The sequence below is a fragment of the Bactrocera oleae genome, chromosome 4 (assembly GCF_042242935.1).
Source record: "Bactrocera oleae isolate idBacOlea1 chromosome 4, idBacOlea1, whole genome shotgun sequence".
Classification (NCBI taxonomy): Eukaryota; Metazoa; Arthropoda; class Insecta; order Diptera; family Tephritidae; genus Bactrocera; species Bactrocera oleae.
This window is the reverse complement of record NC_091538.1, coordinates 50,714,297-50,737,976: the sequence shown is the minus strand read 5'-3', so window position 1 is coordinate 50,737,976 and position 23,680 is coordinate 50,714,297. Positions and strand designations below refer to the sequence as shown.

General features: G+C 27.7%; 1 protein-coding gene across 7 annotated transcripts in view; it reads right to left on the bottom strand.

Moving 5' to 3' along the window:
* lola (longitudinals lacking) overlaps positions 1 to 23,680 on the bottom strand; it is a 111,829-nt gene that overhangs the window by 50,522 nt on the left and 37,627 nt on the right. For 2 of the 7 annotated variants that reach the window (XR_011395963.1, XM_014237797.3), the window contains exon 6: positions 1,181 to 1,486. The exons of the other annotated variants lie outside the window; for them this stretch is intronic. Coding sequence is in view for 1 of the 2 variants with exons in the window: in XM_014237797.3 (XP_014093272.1) it covers positions 1,181 to 1,486 (306 nt within the window). In the remaining variant the exon portion in view is untranslated. The remainder of the gene's footprint in view (positions 1 to 1,180; positions 1,487 to 23,680) is intronic. 7 annotated transcript variants of the gene reach the window in all.

The window sequence follows — 23,680 nt, the reverse complement described above, 5'->3', positions numbered from 1 at the left end:
TCGACAAAATAAAATTGAAAATAAGACCAAATATATGTCACTAGCATTTAATTGTGACTACTAAAAATTCCAATAGTCTATAATTTAAAAATAGTGTGAAAAAGCCTTGATATCATTAAAAAATTATAAAGATGAAAAGATGAACGAAATATCTGTCACAGACGTTTAACAACGACTTTTGGGAAAATATTTGGAAATCTTTCAGAAACATTTATTTTGAAATAGGGCTGCCATCATTCAAAAGAAAATTGGCAAATAATTTGAAATAGAGATGTCATCTATTAGGAGTAGTAAAATATAATAAAATGAAGTACGTGCGAAATGTTTTAGAAATTACTTTGGAAATCCGTATTATTCGAAAAATAAGCGAATTCCTAGAAAAGATATGGCAAACTAAGAGCGTTTAAAATAGTACAATATTTAGGAAATATGAGATATCAATTATAGCATATAAAAAAATTAGTTCGTTAAAAAATTCGAAACGACTTCTGTTCGGACTTCTTTGAGAATATAGTTAAAATATATATATATAGAGTTGCCAACAATTAAAATAGAAAAAAACCGTATATATAACTAGATGCTGTGGAAACAAAAATTAATATTTAATCATAAACTATTCTATTTAATTATTTTTATTTATAATTGACTAGTTAGACTATAATAAATTTCCATCCCCTACATTTTTTTTCTTTTTTTTTTTTTGAAGGTAAGATCTTTTTGAGATTTTATACTAAACGGCACTCAAAACAAGGGTAATACCGAAAAAATACCTTCTTCATTTACTATATTTATATATGCAACTCGAGCTCTCAATATAAGCTCTTTAACTTGCACTCGCAAAGCTTCTTCTCATGTACCGAAAACAAACACATCTAATACGTACACTTTTAAAATGAAATATATACAAGTTTTCGATCAAAAACCACCTCAGTATTAGGGAGCATAAAATTTCGTCGGCCTTATAATAACATTCACTTCAAGTTCTGTCATTCAAATGGTCTCACTTGCCGTTTAAGATACTTTATTTCAATATAACAAGCGTTTTTTGTAACGCAAAAGACGTCGAACCCAACAAACACAGATCGATCTATGCCTAACACGCTCACTTTTCATCTTTAATTTCATACATTTAAATCTATTTTTAACGTTATGTGTACAATATTTAACATGTATGACTCACCACACTCGGAGGAAGGTAGCTTAATGGGGGTGCTCGTCAACGTTGCTAATGTGGGCTTTACATCTGTAATATTTTGCACATCCGTTATATGCGCTTGAGCATTAAGTTCACTAACATTGGTAGCGACTGTTTGTTCATCATCCGTGGGCGCAATTTTAGCCGTTGTTATATTACCCAACTTCTTCACATGCAACACAAAGCCATCTTTGTTCTGGGTAATCACGATGTCATTGCTCTCCAGCAGGCAATCGTCCAATTCGAATTCCTCGGGTGTAATGTCCGTCTGTTCCGATTTATCATGCTTCACTAATGAAGGGAATATTACAAAGATTATTTTTATTTTCAATATAATTTATGCTATAATTATAATTATAGTAAAAATAAAATGAAAAAGTTTTAGCATTAGAAGAATTAAATCGAAAACAAGCAAATCCTTCCGAAAAAAAATGTATATGTATGTATGTGTATGTGTGTACATACATATGTGTATGAGTGACTTGCACTCCATTTTCATACATACATACAAAAAATTAGTGTTTGTGATATGTAGGTGTAGTTAACATTAATGATTTATGTAAGTGTGTTATGTGTGTGTGTATGGAAAGTTTAGAAAAACAATTAACATTAAAATCTTTATATTAGCATTAAATGACACATTGCTGATTTTTTTAGAATTATTTATTTTCAAAACCTATATTATATATTTATTTATATGTATAACCTAGCAAAATTTACAATACCATTTTCATCAACTTTTTTAGCTGAAAAATAAGCTATAAAATACAACAAACTTTAAATAGAAAGGTAAACATTTTTTTGTTTTTGTGTTTGTTAATTTTCAAGCCGTACTTCAGTGCTAGCGAAGATATGCTAACTTCACTTAAACATATTTACGAATGCTCAATATTGTCCAAACGCCTCATGTAAGGTGGCTAGCGAATTTAAAAGATGACATATTTATCTATACATACATAACTGTATATTTGTAAATGTCGTAATTCTGGACTTTATTAAGTATGCTCAGTCTTCCCTTGCGCTAAAGCAATTTCCGTATGCTGCGTCTTCATATGCGTATTAAGGCTATGCCGGTACCGCGTTATGTAAGAGCAATGCGGGCAGCGTTCTGAGGGTTTCTTGCCACACTCAAAGCGCAAATGACGCGACAAATTCTTTTTATATGCATACATTTTATCACAACGCGGACATACATGTGGATCCGTTATGGAGGAGAGCGTTAACGCATCATTTTTTTCATCATTAAAACTATCAGGGCATTGCGCAGGATTGGCTGCGTTATGTCGTTTCTTCAGTATTTCTTTCCAAGCGATATTGTTCAATGACGTCACAGATTTGATGGAAAGCGCCCAATAGTTTTCTGCAAAAAGAAAATGAAAGAAGAATAGGTGAGTACATGTAAATATGGCGTAAATTGAAAAAAATAATAATTAAAAAATTAAAATGAAAGTAAAAGTAAAAAATAAACAACGAAAAAGTGATGCGCCTATTTTAAATAATCACTAAAAAATAAATTGTCACATTATTTTATTTATTTATTTATATATTTAAGCATGATAATAAGAGAATACAAACATTATACGACTAATAAAGCTTGCTAATATTATTTATATAGGAATTCTTATACACTTGCAACCTGTTGCGTAAAAATATATTAGTTTTTAATTAATTTTTGGTATTCTAATTTTTTTATTTGTTAATTTTTTTTCATTTGCAATTGTATAAACTTTTTTAATTCTGTTTTATGAATATTTTATATTTATTTTAAAATAAATACTTTAAATGTATGTGTGTTTGTAGTTATGTAAATGTTAACCTCTCTGCAATAGATTCTTACCATTATCTATTAGGTGATCATAACATTGATGTATTAACAAAACACAAACGTGAGGGGATTTCCCGTTAGGTTATAGTGGAGTTGTAGTTGACAAACTGAATTGTAGAGGGGGGAAATGATAAAAACAACAGACGCAGGTAGTACCGTCTACTGTTGGCTTACGGTAGCAATTATTGAAATGGCAATAAATCCATATCACCAGTAATTCAATAATTGACCTGACTCTACAAATACAAACAAAATCTTAGTCTAAAAAAATATTTACATTTTGGAAAACTTAATTAATTGCTAATTGTTGCAACAGCCACTACCACAGTACTACGTGGGATGCTCCCGTTTGAAGTGTGTCAAGAGCGTCTCCTTGATGCCACAACCAAAGCCGCACAAGTGGCATTTAAATTTATTTTGCAGCAATTGTTTGCTATTTCGACGACCGTAACGTTGATACGAAACCACTTCGCGCTTCGCCGCTGGCGCGCTTTCTAACGTAGATTTAGTTAAGTTTAAATTTTCGTTAACAGTCGTTTCAGGTATTGCCACTGGCGCACAACAAATAATCAGAGAGTCAACAACATTTTGTTCATTTTCATCGCTCATATCTTCAATGCTTTCCACAATATTATCGATTTCCAAACAAGACACATCCGTGCTTGCAGTTTCTATGAACTCAAAGCTCTCCGCTGGCAATTCAATATAATCGGCAATACTAATATTATCCACATTTTGCTCACAAAATATATAGTTCTTGGTCAAAGTTGTAGTTGTTGCTCTGGTTGTGCCACCTAATTGCTTATCAGCTAGCAACACTGTGCCCCGCAGCAGTCGTCGTTCAACTGTTTTTGGTGAGAGAAAGAAGAAAAAATTAGATTTTAGTACTTTTGAAATAATTTAAAATATTATAAATTTATTAATTATAATTTTCACTATAAACATTTTTAAATATTAGTTCTAATTAAAAATAAAAAAACAAATTATTTTAAATTCATAAAGTTTTTTTTACTTTGTAAAATTTTAATTATTAATTCTAATAAATATTTATAATAAGATAATATAAGTATTGATTGTAAAATAAATATTTATAATTATTTTGGTATATACATAATTTTATTTAATTTTTATTTTTTGTTTTTAATTTTTATAATTTTTAATTTTATAAATATTTAAAATAAAATTATGTAATTATTTATAATGATATTTTATACAAAGTTTTATATATAAATTAATGTTTTTAGCATCTTCTGCGATCGGCATCCTGCTTCTCCCTCTCTCACACTCACTCCCTCTCTAATCGTCGAAATAAAACACATATGCTTTTGAGTTTTCGTTCATTACGTTTCTTACCAATTTAAATATTTTATTCATTATTAACGGCATCATCATTCATTAAACAAATTATGCTATATATATGTATGTATATATATAAACGCTTTTATATTCATAGTTTCGTCTTATGTATTTATATTTTCTCTATTTTAATTCTGTATATTTTTCGGCTATTGCATCGGTATCGGTTAATTTCAAACGTAATTCTTGCTATTTTGTTTTCTTATGTTATGTTCTATGTACTTTAATTTGCTGTAATTAAATACCATTTGGCATACAGGTTAAGAAAAAAAAAACAAAATGGTTTACAATTAATTTTTATTAATATATTTTTCTTTCAACAAAAACAACGTATAACATAGTTACATAGCTAGGTATGTATGTATGTATTTGTTTTTAATATAAATTGGCAAAAATATCATTTTGGCTCTGTAAATGTATGCGCAGCCTATTCGTAACACTTTTTAGTTGTTGTTCTTCTCTCTGGCGCTCTGTGGTATTACAATTCGATTTTGGTGAAAATTATAAATACGTTTCCCACTACTTCTTTTCTAGCTTCTTTTTGTTAAATTTAATCGCAGTATTATTACAGTAATATTCCATATATATATATATATGTATGTATATATATTTTTTCTTTTAGGTACTAACAAATATCATCATAAACTTTTTAGTGTGTGTATATATAAATATCATGTTGCTCTTTGCGGTTATTTGTTTTTTTTTTTTAATTTTTTTGGCTTCGCCACGTTTTTCTTAAACGAAATAACAGTTAAAGACTATTTAAATTCCGCTTAACAGACGGGCAACTATTGCTATAATAAATATATACCTATCCTTTTGTATTGTGTATATGCATCATTGTTATATATATATATTATATACATATATATGTATATGTACATACCATATATGTCTGTTTTCATGTTGAATTGTTTTCCCGATTTTTTTTTATATTTGTTAAAATTTTTTTTTGTCTAATTTTGCCTACAAAAACATTTTCGTTTCATTTCAGTTTTTTTTCTTAGTACATTAATTGCAATTATTTCAATACGTTCTAATATGGTAATATGGCAAAAATGTTCGCTTTCTTTAAGCTCACAAATAACTTCTTTTGTTTATATGTATATAACAAGTTTTATATATATTTTATTTTCTTATTTATTAGACTCTCTCTGCCGTGCGTTGGCAAAACTTCTTTAATAACAATTTTTTTCACTTGTATATATATGTGTGTATGTATAGCTGTGTGTGTATGTTTAGCTGTGTATATTCATTTTTCAACTTACTTGTATGTTATTTATATGTACATAAAGCTAATTACATATTCTTTATATACACTCGTTGCACTTTCAAAGCGACCTTTTGGATTTTGCTTGGTTTTTATTTAAGAAATAATAACTTTAAATAATAAACCCTGTACGTTTTGTAATTCACATATTATTTATTTTTATTTCGCTATATATTTTTTTAATTTTATTTATATTTTTTTATTTTATTTATTTGCGTTCTCCGTTTAAACGCCTAAAAAGTGCAACAAGCGCACATTAATAAATGCTTTTGCCTATATGTACACATGTATTTATGTATATATAAATATAAATGTATACATATTGTTCATAGAGCTATGTATGTATATGCATGTATGCATTTAATAAGTGTATACCTATGTATTTGGTTGATTTCTTTGGAGTATATTTTGTTCATTTATTTGTATATATAACTATTTTCATATATATATATATACATATTCATATGTATATATATAATATATGTATGTATATGTATAGTTTCAACTGTACCAACAAGTTTACTTAATTAGTAGACGAAATTCGCGCAACATTATGCTATAAAATGACAACAACAACAACATTTTAGTTGCAACTCACCGCCCGCAGCACAAAAATAAACAGTTTAACAAGGCATATGTATACATATATGTAACATTTAAGCAAATAAAAAAATGTTTAAGGATAAAAAATATAAATTATTAAATATTTAAAAAATTAATAAAACGACTAAAAATTTTATATAAGTATTACTTTGGAAATAAAAACTTAAAAACAAAACGATTAAAATTTTAAAGACAAAAAAATTATAAAAAAAATTAAGAGATAAATTTTACAAATAAACAGCCAATTAGCAAAAACCAATAAATTATGTACCTTTAAAAAATAATATTTAAAAATAAAAGCATTTATAATTAAAAAACAAAAAAAAATGTATATAAATAAAATACAAAGTAGCAAAAATTATTACTAAACAAAAACTAACAATAAAGCATAAAAAATAATCTATAATAAAATTTTTTTTTTGAAAATAAAAATAAAATATTTTTTAATTAATTAATTTACATAAATAAAATGTAGAGTAGGAAAAACTAATAATAAAACATGAAAATCTAATATATATAAAATATGTACACATAAATATGTAAAATAAAAAATTTAGTTAAAACAAAAAAGCGTTAAAAATTATAAAATTAAATAGTAAATTTTAGTAAAACAAAAGATTAGAAAGTTTAAAAAACATATAAAAATAAAACATAAAAGAAACTAATCTATGTATAATAAAAAATGTAATATTTTTTAATGGAAAGAAGCGTTAAAAATTATAAATTTTTTTTTAATAAAATAAAATTTTAGAAGAAAAAATACTAATATACAATAAAAATTAAATGTTATTAAAAATAAAGACAAAATAATTATTTATCAAAAATTAGTAAATGTGTATATATGAAAAATGACAACAAAAAAATCCCAACAAAAACAAAAATAAAATAATAGTAAAAATAAGTTTCTCTATAAAATTTATTTAAAACTAAAACCAAAAAATTTAAATTAATTATTGTGCTTAAAATTAAAAAATACAATTTAAAATTATAAAATTAACTTAAATTAAAAAAAAAAACAAACTAAAGTCACTTTGTACCACAAAAATCAAATCTAAGAATTATTTTCGTAAAATTTAAGCTTAAACCAATAAAATTGCTAACACTACGCTACAAAAGTACGCATACTAAATAAAAAAATTTAACGGTGTAAATGTGCAAAGTGTAAACCTAATAGCGTCCAAAGGAGAAGAAATAGCTTTTACCAACAATATGCAGCATACACATATATATGCTTTTATTTTGCACACATACACATATAAGCTGTACATATCAGTATGTGTGTGTGTGTGTTGTATTAATTTAAAAATTCTAGCTTCTGGTTTTTTACATTGTAAAATTGATTTAATCTCTTCGTCGTAATTAAAATTATAAAATATATTTATATATATATACGAGTATATGCTTAATAACGCACCGTTAGGAATTACATACACATTAACTACCTAATTAGCTTGTTATTGCTCGCACGCCCTACATCTACTATATCTATATTTGATCTGATGCCATCACATAGCCTATGCAAGTCACGCCTTAACACACTTTTCCAATACGATTAGCAACACTTTTCGCTTCTAACTCTTCTTCTACTCATTGTTATTATTATTATTTTCATTTTCCTCAAATATACATACATATATCGGTATGTATACGAGTAAGTGTTAGTTGTCAACAACTAGATATACATACATATGTATGTATCTCGCCTAAAATATATATTCATTTAAGGAAACTTAACGCATACGTATTTTTGTATGTGTTGTTGTTAAATTAGAATAGCAGCAGGTTCCCGTTTAGCGTTTTGAACAATTTTTTATTATACATATTTTATATGTGGTAAGCTTTACTCTTTTAAACTAAAGTCGATTGACTTACACTAAATAAAATGTACTTTCTTAACACATTGACTAGATATGAAACTAAGTCACGTCTCGAGGTCAAGACGTTGCGCACAGGCGGACTTAATGTATGTATGTACAAATGATTGCGGAATATTTTGGAAAAAGTACAAAATAAAAAATATTGGCACATTGAGTAAAACGCAAAAAACAAACGCTTTGTAATAAAAGTAACGGTAATTTTAACTAATTACAAAACAAAAGTGGGACCTGCCGTAAAAATATGTTTTTGAAAAATATATATTGTTTTTAAAAAAAATAATATTGTTTAAAAAAATATTTAAAAAAAAAAAGTTTAATAAAATGTTTTCATATCTTGGAACTTGTAGGTAGTTTAACTTGCTCTGTATTTTATACACATTCACACATTACATTTTTGTTTTACATACATATATACAAATGCATATATGTACATATGCACGTATGTACATATGTAATAAGACAATTCCAAGATAATTTCCACTAATTAATTACTCCAAGTTAAACTTGGCACTGTTGCTAATTACATATTACATATGTATATATTCATAGCATTGTACTTAATTAAATTTTCTTTAAAAGTTAACGAGTATTAACAATAATAAAATTAGCAAACTTTAACAATTTCATAGTTACACTTACATATGTATACTTTTATATATTATGCAATGCATTAATATTTTATAAGATTCTCTTCGTTTAGTACGTTTAGTAGCAGTTTAGTACAGTGCTAACGGTACTATGGCACAAACAACATTGTCAGGTTTAGATGTCTACTAGTATATCCGTTATGTGGCATGGGCCTTTCAATATTGCATTTCATTTCGTATTTAATTAGGCGTAACTCAACGGTTAGCTTCGGCTTGATATATGTACATATATACATCTATACCGACTTTTAACCGACGAAATTTAAATTTTATCTAAGATGAGAGGGGAGTTAAAGCTCCCCTAACTGCCTCCCTACATAGTTACGCACGTCTTAGTGTATTTTGTTCCATTGGCGTAGTTGAATATTTGACTAATAAATCACCTTTTAGTTACAGATAAAATATCAACTTAATATAAACAGAGTTTTCAGCTAAGCTCATCTACTATATACAGGTTTCACAGATTCTCATAAAATATTTTCGACAAATTAAACCGATTTTGGCGGCTTTCCCATCCTTAAAACGAAATTATATTCGAATTTTTTAAAGTTTTCGAAAATATTTTCATGTTTTCGCAAACCTAACCTCAAAAAAGATGTCAAGATCGATATTCAAGAAGCACCATATTTTAAGCACGATATTTTCAACGGATTAGACTTATACCGACAACTTTTCCATTCTAGTAGGGCCTTTATATTCGGCACATTTTGCGGTATTTCGAAAACCTAACCTAAAAAAATCGATTCTAAACAAAATTTTATAGAAAAGCGGCCAAATGTTTTTAATTTAAACGTTATTGTTTTTTTTTAATTTTAAGGTTAGGTATATTAACATTTTTAGACAATTTGAATTTTAAGGTTAGGTTTATATATTGACTCCAAAAAAAAATTTTGAGTCTCATTTTTCCTCGCTTTAAAATACGCATCTTCGATTTGGTTAAGCAGATGGACTTGCCGCCACCAGACAAAAATGTTACATAATAATAATATATTTTAATTAAAAAAATAATTAATTTCCCTTTCAATTTAGTTAAATTAATTTTACAAAATATTTTAGTTAAAAGACCCTTCATAGCATCTACGGTTCAAATTATTTGACTAAGATTAATAGTTATAATATACATATCTGTATATTTTTTTTTTTAAATTTATAGTTTGGTTATAATGGCACTAGTAGCAGTTAAGTTTTCTGTGTTTTAACTATTTCATATGAGTGTTTCTTCACAAACTTATATACAAAATGGTTTAAAAAACACCTATATATATGTATGTATACCTATGTAAGTATGTATTTCTGCATGGTTAAACCATAATTCGATATCGAAAACTAAAAACGCAATTATAACCGACGTGAATATTTAAAAAATATATATGTAAAAGGACAACAAATACAAAACACCAAAGCTGGTGAAATGAAAAACTCACTGAACGAAAATTTGGCTTTAGTTCCAAATAATATACAAATTCGCTATGAACTTACTTATATGATTAAAGCTGAATATAACTCCTTAAAAGTGAGAACTGAGCACTTTCGTTTTCAATATAATGTAACATACATACGTGTACTAATACATATATGCGTACTTTAACAATAACGCTCATATTTAGCTTTTATATGTGTAAGTATGCACGTTAAATGCAATTTATAGCAACTTAGACGGTTATAGCTAACGTTTTACGCCTATTTTAATATTTAAAAATCTGCGCCAGTTTCCAATGATTTTTGTACGAAATTTTGAATTTCGTAAAGGTAACGGTAAATTGTGTAGTATAACTAACTACATGCTAGCAGTAGCGCTTATGTGCTTGCTGTAAATTATAGCAAAACGCCTTTCAACGTGTTTGCACTTTTGGGTTAGAAAATAGAAGACTTTTAGTAAAATTTTGGATCACGTTTTCGTATCAACATAGAAATACATATATACTTAGTATATACATATATATTATATTTTGACAAGTTTTACGCTTGGAGTATATTAGCGTAGTAACACGCATGCGTACAGCACTTAATGGCAAAGCCTCAAAATTGTTTCCAGAAACATTGCTGGCTGGAAATTTTTTAAATATTATTGTTGTATAGTAAAAATATTTCATGTCAACCTCAATATTTTAGGTTAAAGAAAAATTTTGGTTAAAAAAACATTTTTGCGTTATAATAAAGTTCGATTATGAAAACATATTTTTTTTATAAAATTGTTTCTTAAAGGTTGTAAAAAAATATTATGTAACAAAAAAAATTTTAGGTTATAAAAAATAATTTTGTAGTGAACACAAAATTTCGATATGAAAACATATTTTTGAGGTTAAAAAAAATTTAAAAAAAAAACAATTTTTTGGTAATTAAAAGAAAACAAAAAAATATTTTTCAGGTCATAAAAAAGAATTTTGGGTAAAAAAAACTATTTTGGTTAAAAAAAATTTTTTTGTATAAAAAAAACACATTTTTAGGTTATAAAAGAAAATTTAGACTTCCTCTATCTTTTGCTAGTTATGTGTGTATGTAACGTCTCTACAATTTTAATACGAATACCTATTAAATCCCTAAAGATTCTGAGTTTTTTTTTTAATAATTATTGTGTTTAATATAAAGTTGTGTGTATGAATGTGTTTTTGTGTGTATATACGTATATAAAACAACAATATATTTGTCATAGGCACATATATACATACTTTCCATGTTTTTTAATATATACATATTAAATATATATGTACATATATATATGTGTATGTACGTATATATGTGCACGTAAATATTTGGCAACAGATAAACACAGTACGTTTCTTAACTTCACACCAACATATTATGTATTTCCTGTTCAACATTTTCAACATTTGACTTAGTGGATTCCATACCCAGCGCATACCTCGTTTTTGGTATACTATTATATATTGTATATATAATTGGTTTTTGTTAATTTTTTTAAGTTACTTGGTTAGTTTGACTAAATTTGTTACTCTTTTATTTGAACCCTAAGTTTCGTTTTCTGTTTTTTTTTTCTTTTTAAATTATTTAATTTTTCTGTGTACTTGCATTCACGTTTCAATATTAATATTACACTACTGTTAATGCAACAACACCTGCTTTACGCATTTAAGACAAATTTAACTAATTTTTTACATACAAATTTTTTATATATACTATAATATATATATATATATATATTTATATATATGTAAATATGACACTTGTTGCAATATTATTTTCTTCACGCTTTTTGTTGTTGTTTGTTTTTGTTTTTCTTTTTTATGTAATACAATAAGTATTTTTTGTCAGTTAATACATAGTACGTATGTATGTACACAGGCATATGCACAAGTTTGCACTCGCACATATGTTTATATGTTTGTTTGTATGTATGTATGTAGATTCAAGTTAATTTGAATATTTGTTCTAAATTAATTAATATCATCAAATATTTTATCTATGTAAATAAATGATGTGGCATCCAATAAATTCGTTTTGTTGTTGGTTATAAGTTGTTGTTGTTATTTTTTTGTTTTTGGTTTTGTTTTTATTTTTTTATTTTATTCCCCTTGGTATCAAATTGTTTAAAAACTTTGGGCTTGACCGTGCACCCAACTATCCTACTTGCTTATTGTTTGCTATTTTGGTTTTGTTGTTGTTACTTTTAGTATTTCATACTTCAAATATGTTTTTTGTATGTATGTGTGTATGTGTTTGTAAGTAACCTTACGTGCGACACACACACACGTTTCGCTTGTTTCTTGAACAATTTTAGTTTTTGGTTTGAGGTTGAGGTTAAAATCCTATGAAATTCCTAATATACATATGTATCTTTCATTCTTTGCTTGTATGTATTAACTATATATGTATAGTATGTATGTATGTATTGTATATGTAAACCGCATGCATTGTATACATATTGGTTGGTATTTTCTTGCTCTTACATATGTTTGTATGTATGTATGTAGTGCATATGTAATTCCTACTTTTATATATATATGTATGTATATATATAAACATATATTATATATATGTACATATCAACTACGATACTCTGCTGTTGGTGTTGCACATGTTGCCGTTTTGAACGCACTAGCTCTATTTGATTTTAAAGAAAACATTATCTCATAAGTAGTATTTGACACAAACACCGGATTCCAGGTGTCGCTTTAGGTGGGAGCTTTGTGAAAATGCTTTACCGCACATGAGGCAGCGAAATTTTTTCTGTCCACCACATTCATATCTGGAACAACATAAAAACAAGCATCGCAATCATTTATCGATAGTAAATATGTATGTTGATTACATGCTATATATATTTAGTTTAGGCAATAGTAAGGTTATGTGCGCTTTCAGAAAGTGTGTGGTTCTGTTAACCTCAAGCCAATTTGAATTCCTAAACGCTTTTTAGTTGGAATTCTCATCTTAATGTCTCTAAACGATAAAATTTCTTGCCAATCATTTGCATGGAATTGATTACACTGTTGAACAAAAGTAAACTTTTTTTTGTTTAATGAAATTTCTAAGCTGTTTTTTTACTAATTTGACGATTTTCAACTATGCTCTCAGTTTCTTTGTAACAGCTTTAGTTTCACAGGCACTTTTTCAAATACTGTTACTCGGCTTACTTAAATTAATTTCTAGGGCAAAAAATTACTAAGTATAATACATTACTAAGTACATAAATATCCCGCTATGTCTTCTCCTACATTAAGAAGAACTTATTTAAATGATACGAATAGTTTTTGTGCTGTTTTTGGTGACTATATGCTCAGAGAATGCCGTTTAAATGCGTCTGATCCTATAAAAAGACCTATTTGGACTATTGTGGTTATGGAGAAAATAAAATATTATACATAGAATATACCCGGCTGTAACTGGTCGATCTGAAAATGGTAAGTTTTCTTTTGGGTCAACAAGGAGGATACACCAAATACCCCTGCTTCATGTGCTTATGGCATAGCCAAGGAAGAACACTGGACTAAACAAGTTTTGCCTTTGATCCAGAGACTAGGATGTAACACGGGCATCAAGATGCACTTCCTCTTCAGCCATATAGACCGCTTCCCAGATATTGTAGGCGACTTAAGCGAAGAAAAAGGAGAACGCTTTCATCAAGATATTCGTACTATGGAAGAGCGATACCAGGATCGTTGGAATGCAAATATGATATCTGATTACTGCTGGAGCATTCAAAATAAGAGTAATGTTTCTACTCATGCAAGAAAAGCACATTAAAGAAAGTTTTTTTCATGTCAAGTAAGAGCAATACATTTTTTAATTCTAAAATTGTAGTATTTTTGGCTAAAAATGTAATATATTCATATTTCGAAAACTAGAGCTGCTAGAGAAAAACTGACTACAGATTTAAAATCAGCGTGGGGAAATCATACAAATCGGTTATGAAACTTCATAAAACAAAACTACTGTTCCCAGTGTTATTATTATAAACGTTTACGTCAGTTGCACCGAAGCTATAATACCCTTCACAGGTGTATCAAAGGAAAAAGTAGCATAAAAGGGTATTTAAAAATCTGTATCTTATTTTGATTGGTCAGTTTGTATGGCAGCTATACGCTATAGTGGTCCGATCTGAACAAATTCTTCAGATATTGTACCGTTGCCTTGAATTGAATAATTCATGCCAAATTTCGTAAAAATATTTCGTGAAATGAAAAATTTTCCCATACAAGCAATATATATATAGCTGAACCATCTTAATCAAGTGCTTGTATGGGAAAATATATATATATATATATATATATATGCTCGACAAATGACCGCTTCTTGATAAGAAAAGGACTAAGGCGGGGAAAGTTAAAGGAACAATGGAATTAAAAATATTTAAAAAATTAAAAAGATTTAAAAAATGCTAACGTTGAAATGACAATGTCGAACGAAGCTCTCTCGTTTTCAAAGTCATAGAATTGACTTATGTATGTTATTTGTACAAAATTTTATGCCAAAGACCCATTGGCTATGGTTAAGGGGACATATTTTAGCATGCCTCTCCTTTGAATAAATGAAAAAACATATATTTATATTTGAAAAGTAAAGGTTTCGGTATCTGGTCTTTTCAATTTCGATGACAACAAGACTCGTATGCCCTCAGAAATATGATAACGTATTTAAGACTGTATAATTTTGGTGGATGAGATCTTCCTGATTGAGAATATACGCGTGATCGGAGACAACCGAACAACAGAGAACAAGTCAATGCCAGTAAGAACAAGTTTTTGAGGCAACTAAACTGATGGGGACTCTGAGCGAAATTCATTTTTTGGAAAACTGTTCACTTTTAAAAACTATTTACTCAATTTTTTTTCATTAGACAATATAAAAAAGTTAGAGAATCGCTGCAAATAATTTAAAAAAATACCACTCGTTAAACCTAACAGTTTTATTTTTGATATTTAAAAGAAGGTTCATAACACTAAGATAATTTGACAACGACTTTTTCCATTACATCATCATAAATTAGCAATAATGCCACATCTTCAAAAATCTTTTAAAAATGTCTATGTTTTTTTTTAATACATTTGTATCGTAGACAGCAGTCGAACTAATTGTAGTGGACAATATTTTAGAAAATCCCAAGATTTTTGGACGAAATTGGAGTTTACTTAATTCTCTTAATTTACTTCGATTGTAAATTGGCATTAATAAGAACTCTATAATATATTAAACAAGTTGGACCAACAAATTCTCGATACTAACTACGATTCTAGATTCCATTTTATTTTTTTAGGCTCTTCTTATAATTCGTGTAGGTTCTTCAAATCACCTCAGTGCGAATATGTGAAGGCACCGCTCTAAAAATATAAAGTACTAATAATGAAAAATTCATACAGCAGTGGATTAAACACATAACCCGTTAGATTATTTGTTATTCTAAATGAAAAACTGATACGAAGTTTGCAGGTTAAAAAATCCATGAATGAAAATTAATAGGTGAAAAAGTCTTATGCGTATTTGAAATTATAGTAGCCATTACCAGCTGATTTAGCGAACTTTGTACCGTCCACCGTAAAGACGAACGAGTCCAATCGATTTAAAAATTGTTGACAATTTTCACCTTTAATTTTTGTTTCCGTTTCGATTCTAATATTTCCTATGTATTAGCATAACTGTCTTCAGTTTTTTTTTAATGTGAATTTTACTGATATTTTAACAGTTATTTTCTTCTTTGTGGCGAAAACTAATCTCACAAATAAAAATTCCTCAAAGTCGGTCAAGTTGTCCTTAATTTATAAAGGTGTAACTAACCCGACTTTGCTTTATTTACCATTTATAGATTTAAGTAATTGGTATACAAATTTTCAAAAACTTATATAGTCACCCTTTGACAAAATTCTTACTTTTCGTGCAAGTAATATTTTTCACTAACAAAAAAACAATGGATGCAATCAATTTCTAACCCTTCTATATACATAGTATGTATACAATGTATTATTCACACAAAAATCTACAGTTATTATGCTCATGTGCTGACTCACCTGATATGTCTCTGAAGTGAACTTGCATCCTTGTAGCTCTTAAGACAATTAAATCTCGGGCATTGATAGCGTCCATCCGGATTGATAAACTTGAATAGATCGGAGAATTTCAACTCATACCAGTAGTCACGTATTAGAGATTGTTGGGGTGGGGGCGGCGTTTGGCTGGATGCCGTCGATGAGCTGGTCGTGCAGCCTTTATAAATAAACAAAATCGAAAAAATGCAATCGTTTAAAATAAATAAAGCCTTCTTTACAAAAATGTAATAATAATTTTATTTAAACACATACATATCTATGTATGTGTAGGTGTGGTATTATAAGTGGAGACTTTGAAAATTATATAGATGCGAGTATTTATCTTGCGTTGTAACTGTAGTTTTGTATTCAAGTAATACAATTAAATCATTTTCGAAATTATTTGGACTTCATTTAAAAAATTGTTTTTTTTTTTTTGTTTTTAATTAGCGAAAAAGCAAATTAAAGCGTTGCGTAAGTAATAAAACATTTTTGTTTAATAGAAAAGTAATTATATGCAACAACAAACGAAACGAGCGAGTAATTTGCAAAACAAACTAGAAAAACTTATTTAAACATTTTTTTACGAAATTTTTATACATGTATGTAACTATTTAAATATGTATTGAGTAATAAAATGTTAAAAAAAAATATAAAAAAATAAAATAAAAAACAACATGAATGAGAAATATTTACAATTACGTTTTGTGGACTCTAGAACCGGCTAGGCGGTCGGTTGTGGTAGCAGTAGTACATGTGTGTATGAGCAAACGACACAAACAGGCTGGTGGTGTCTATTACATATGTATGTCTGTATATATGCAGCGGCGGTGCTTTCGGGTGTGTAAGGACTCCCAGACGACTAGCATTAGTTGGAGATGATGACGTTGTGATAATGGCTGTGTTTGTTGTTGGACTGAATGCTGGTGTTACTGTTGTTCTTGTTGCTAATACTGACTGACTACCGACTGACTGACTGATAACTGTGGTGGTAATGGTAGTAGTAGTTGTGGTGGTAGTGGTGGTTTTGGTAGTGGTGATAGTAATGATATATGGTGATTATGATGACAAATATGATGATGCGATACTCATTCATAGCAATACATACGATTATTATTAAAGACCAATTCTATGTGATGATGATTTTGCGATTGATTATGCGTTACAGATGATTAGCATATGCAATATGTACACATGTGAGTGTGTATGTGTGTGTGCGTTAAACTTTCTTTTTCTAGCTCTGATTGCCATTGACTTGCTGCACACACTTTCCTGCTGCACTTCACTTCACTGCGCACTACCCTCTCTCTCTCTCTCTTCCTTACTTTTTCCCTCTCTTAAACAACTTTGCCCAAAACTCCCAAACGACCTCTGTAAGTAACCCTTCAAAGAGAAGCTTTCAAGAATTGTTAATTTTAGTGAAAAAATTTGGTTTTAAAGTCTATGATTCTTTGGTGCTGTAATGCACATGTATAGATATATTTATATATATATATTATATATTATATAAATATATATTAGATATATATATAAATATATATGTATGTACATTGCGTCGGCCGAAAAGCAAAAAGTACAATTTTTCTGTTAGGACATTCAATTTTTATTCAAGTATAAAAATATATATAGTATATATTTACCGTATAAAAATATAAATAGTATTTATGTAGTATTCCAGTATGTATGTATGTATGTAAATATATATAGTATGTAAAAAATGCTTGTTGGCAAATATAAATACGAAAAGTTTCACTTATAAATACTTTTAAGTACATAAATACAAGTATATATATATATGTTATATTTATGTACATATATATTATATACTCAGCTGCTTATTATATAACATATTTGTATGTTTTGCCTTAAATATAACTATATATACGCTTTAAACTTAACACAGACCAGCCATACTATCTAATAATTGAGTAATTTCCGAATTTTCGCGCTTGATAGGGTGACAAGAAAACTCGATAAGCGCTTTAAAGGGTGCCAGCGCAGTTTTTTTGAGGTTGGGTGAGTTTTTGAAAGTTACCGTTTTTGCCAATTTTCGCTATTGCCAATATGCTTGCATACATAATAATTTGCAGTTAAGCTGCACTTAGCAAACAAAAAACGGTACTTTTGCGAAAAAAACACCCTTCAAATGTGCACTTAGTCTCCGTCGTCCTATGCAAAAACGCTTATTTAATTGTGTCAAATATGTTTTTGAGTTACACAAACTTTGAATACTGACTTTTATTCGCTTTCAACTATTTATTATTAATTATTTTGTTTTTGTTGTTGTTTCTAGTATTAGTTAGTGTTTAAAATAGTTTTATGGCAACAAACTTAACTTTACATGTATATATGTATTTATGCTTGTTGTTTATAGGTATGTTTGTATGTAAAACTATTTGTATATCAGTTGGTTTTGTTGCTTTCATTGTACTTTAGTCAAAATATTTGAATATTTCGTGCATTCACGAAGGATGCTGTGCGGTTTAGGCATATTTGTATGCGAGTAGTGTATGGTTTTTATTATTTTGTTTTCATTTATACATAGCTTTTGTCATAGTTATGCTTTTTAGAGCCTAGTTAAACGCATCCTTATATTCCTATATCACTATATCGGAAGGATATAGACAAAGTGTTTGGACAAATGCACTTTGTTTATTTTCAACAGGAACTTATTTTGTTTAGTTTCTGTTGTGACGCAAGGAAAATAAATTATAGATATAGTATTAAGCGCAATACGAGTATCGGAAAATAATTTTGGTAATATCAATTTGAATTTTTGAGTATCTAACAATAAGTAGGAGAATTTTATAAGTTCTTAGACTGCTTTTGAACAATCCTAATGTCTAAATAGTATAAATTCATATTTTATAGTTACAGAACTCAAAAGCTCCATTCCAGTAATAATTGTGTAAATGGAAAGTTGCTGTCGAAAATAAAACAAAATGTGGTAAAATACTTTCTGAACAGTGTTCGCACTCTATATACACGTTAAGATTTTTTTCTTAATAGTTTCAGCACTCTATAGATAAATTAGTGATGATCGTGAAATTTAGAAAGTTGTTTCGTTTTTTGCTCAAGAAAAACTACAGGAGTATTTGGAAGTCTGCACAGTGATCGTTGAAATCGTTTATCTAAAAGACATACAATATCTTTAGTGCAATAATCAATTATCAAATTTTATAGGTTATGCACATTCCGTTTTCACATGGGTTTCATAGTTATTTTCGAAGTTTAGGTGCGGACAAACTCGCTAACCAGTATCGAGTAGTATATAGAAAAAACTGGTATGAATTTTATATACTGGTAAAAAGATGATATAAACAGGTATAAATACAATAGACTGGCATAAAATTGTATAAACTCAATAAACTGGTAGAAATCCTTTATAAATTGGTATAAATGCAATTGAATATCTTGAAGATGAAGCAGCAAGCGGCTGTCACTTGAGCTATCAAATTTTTTGACAAATTCAAACTTAGCGGACTGAGAAGTGGCAAATTCAAGATGGCTATAATTTCAGAAATAAGTTATTTATCGATTAATGAATATCAACAACTTTGTATTTATAATTGAATTGTTCTTTTGGGGTGAATTTTATTCGAAACATACAATACTCGTTTAGCCTCGAAAAAACGCCAACTCGCAGAGACTTACTCTACAAGAGAGTTGAAGTAACGGTCATTTGGTTGCTATCTATTAATTGCTATCAATATTTTTGGTGCTATAAATACTTCAAGACTTTACAGCTTAGTAAGATGTACTACGAACTTTCTACGCACTACCAATTTAAGCAATTGAACTTTCTTTTAACCAGTAACACTATATTAAGTATATTTTCGCTTGCGCCTACTAAGTTATAAAGTTAAGTAAGCTTTGAACTTATGTATGAGTATGACTAGATACAATCAAAATAGATAAATAACTAATATGTAATATAGTTAATACGCCCTAACCACTTCAATATAATATAATTTACTTGAGCTGCTTCACAAGCACAAAATCGCCTTGCTCAGTAGTACAAGCCGTTTGAAACTATTTTAAGATTACTATCTTAAGTCGTATAGCCGTTAGATTTCTTTATAGTAAGCTTGTTAAAGTGCTCAATAACATAACTACATTCAAATATAATACTTGCTTTGGTTAAAAAAATACACCCTACTGGTTATAAATTTGAGGTTAATCGAGTCATTAGTACTAGTAATCATTGGTTTCGTCATAGTATGTATGTATTAAATTTTGTAACTTAAACTAAAGAAAGCATATTAATATATATAGTAAATTACTTCAATATTCAATAATATTTGACTTATAAAAATATTTTTAGTATTAGAAATGAAAACAATTACTACAAAACTATCAATATTAGTATGCAAACTAAGTACTAAACCGTTTTGGTAATAAATAGATACTTAAATTATACGAGTATTCATACATAGTAGACATAAAGTAGACGCTAAATAAATTATAGCTTGATTTTTATAGCAATTTATAAGAATTGCCATTAAACGCGGCGCTTGAGTGAGCTCTTTGGCGTTTGTGGCGCTTCAAAACAAAATTTTTTGCCGATGCCCTTCGCTGAGGTAGTTGCAACAAGCTTGTTTTAAACTTCTCTGGTTTATATATTTTATATATATAAATATTTTTTTTTGCCTTCCTTGAGTCTTACACGCTATTTTATAGTTTAGCAATGTCCGGTTGTTGACACGACATATGAATTAGTATGTTTATTCAAGTTTGAAAAGCTTGCCCTGGAATAAAAGCTTCGCTGCCATTTCAAAATAAAACCATATAAGGGTTTCCAAAAAAACTTTCGCATTTTCAAGAATACAAAATACTTCGATCAAGTGTTTAGCAGCAACTTTTAGTTTCGATTTTTCTTCAATTTTCCTGAGTATTGGTATTCCTAAAAGTTTGCTCTGGCATTGTGTACTTTTGACTTCATCAGTTCATCCTCTTTATACGGTCTCCAGCTGATTCTGTATGGCGCTTTGCATCTTCACCGCCAACGGCAGAAATTCCTTTTGCATTTTGGCGAAGTGTGTCTTTATGTGTTTGGTGAGATTATCGCTACGTTTGGCGGCGTAATTACATGAGGGGCATTGGAATATCGGACGTTCGGTGGTAAAACGACACTCGAAACGACGATGACGACTCAAACTTTTGCGCGTCTTATACGATTTGCCACATTGTTCGCAAGCGTGTTGATACCAGGTTAGTAGGAAATCTATACATTCGAGAGAATATATAGTTTTTATAAAGGATTTTTAAATTATTGACGTTGCGACACAATGTTGTTGTTGTTTCGTTGTTGTTAGTCCATTGAGAATGTGTATGTATTGTTGTTGTGACGTGATGAATGGTTGAATGTGATGTGAATGAGGTGAAGTTTTTTTTTCAAACAAGAAGTAGAAGAAGAAGATAATATGATACAATTTATATACCTTAAACCGAGGCTTAATATTATTTTATATTTGTATTGCTTTTTTTTGCAGTTGATTGAAGTAAGTAGAGACTATATACACATGAACAATGATGGATTGATGAGCAATAGTGAAATTTTTATTTACAAATTATAAAAATCGAACAAAAAATATATAATTCTATTGTATGGCTTTGAAAAACAACAACAAAAATTTTACGCTAAGAAATTTTCTCTAAGAAAGATTTACAAAAATAAAAATCGTAGTTTCCAGTGATTTTATGCATAAATAATTCTATAAAAATTCTACATAATATATTTAATTTACCAACCTCCTACCTTATATAATTAATGTGACATGTTCTTTGAAAAAAAATTTACAAAAACATAAATCTAAATTTTAACAAATAAATATAATGCTGGTACTATATAATAACAAGAACCATAATATTAATAAAAATTAAACCAACCGTTCAATTCTGTGCGCTTTATGAAATATAATTATTTCTTACTTAAAAAAATAATATTATATACAAACACAAAAAAACAATAAGAAACATTTAATTTAGTCTTTCTGTGACATTCTGTCATTAGAAATATATTGAAAACATAAGTATGCTTAACAAAATTAAATTAATAATAAAAGGAAAAACTATTAAATATAAAGAAAAAATATTACAAATTAAAAAATATTAAATAATAATAAAAAAAACCAAGAACTATCAAAAATAAATACTAATAAAAAATATTAAAACGAAATTTAAAAATATATAAAAAAAAACAAAAAAAAAAATTTAACAAAAAAATAAAACAATATTTGTATGTATGTATGTATTAAAGCAAACATTAAAAAACAGAAATATTAAAAAATAAAATAAAACAATATTTTAAAAAAAATAATTAAAAAAATTATAAGAAAAATATTAAACAAAGAAATAAAACATTATTTTAAATAAATTAAAAAATCTTAAAAAATAAAAATATTTAAAAAATACACAAAATTTAAAAACAATGTAATAATTATAAAAAAAATATTATCTTTTTAAGAACATTTTTCATAGTCGACATTCCCGTATACATATTTTTGTAGGTAATTATTATTAAAAAATTAATAATAAAAACATTTACTTATTTTATTCTTTACAATGGTATATTATGCGTTATTGAAAAAAAAAGTTGACTGAATTATATAAAAAATAATAACGAATAAAATAATAACAAATACTACTTTTTAACCTTACATACAATAACAACAAAATATTTTTCTTATTAACTTATTTAAAATTGTAAATTAATAACATGTACAATGAAAATTACTTCCTTTTATCATTTTTTTAAATGCACAGCATTGCGGCTAAAACTCAAAGTAGGCTTAAAATAAAATTTTAACCAACATACATTCATATAACATATTTTTATAAATACTTAAAACTGTCTCTTCGTACAAATCATAAAAAATCTTAATATAACAATATAAAATTATAGCAAGCATTATGGCACAATATATATGTATATATACATATACATATATATGTATATTGTATACTAATACATACATATACCTATCTACATACATACACATGTATAACATTAAAATCTAGCATACTTGTACATAAGTTAACCAAAAGTGTTAAAAAAATAAACATGAAAAAACTGCAAGCGAAATTGACGAGCCCAAAAAGAAGAAAAAATAAACAAGCGCCACTTTTAAAAGAACGCAAAAAGCACCCCAAGAAGAAACCAAGAACAAAAACATAAGACATAACTATGCAGTGCATAATAAATGCCATAAACTCCTTAAAACATAAAAGTAAATGAACAGCCGTTTTTTGTTGTTTTTGCTTTCAATATAAACTATATGTTTGTATTTGTATTTGTATAAAAATTACAATTGCTTATTTTATTTTTTTTTGTTGTTTTTATATGTTAAAAATATACATATGCAGTATGTCGAAAATATATATGTACGCTCAAACAAATGACGATAGCACAAAACACCAAGAGGCAATG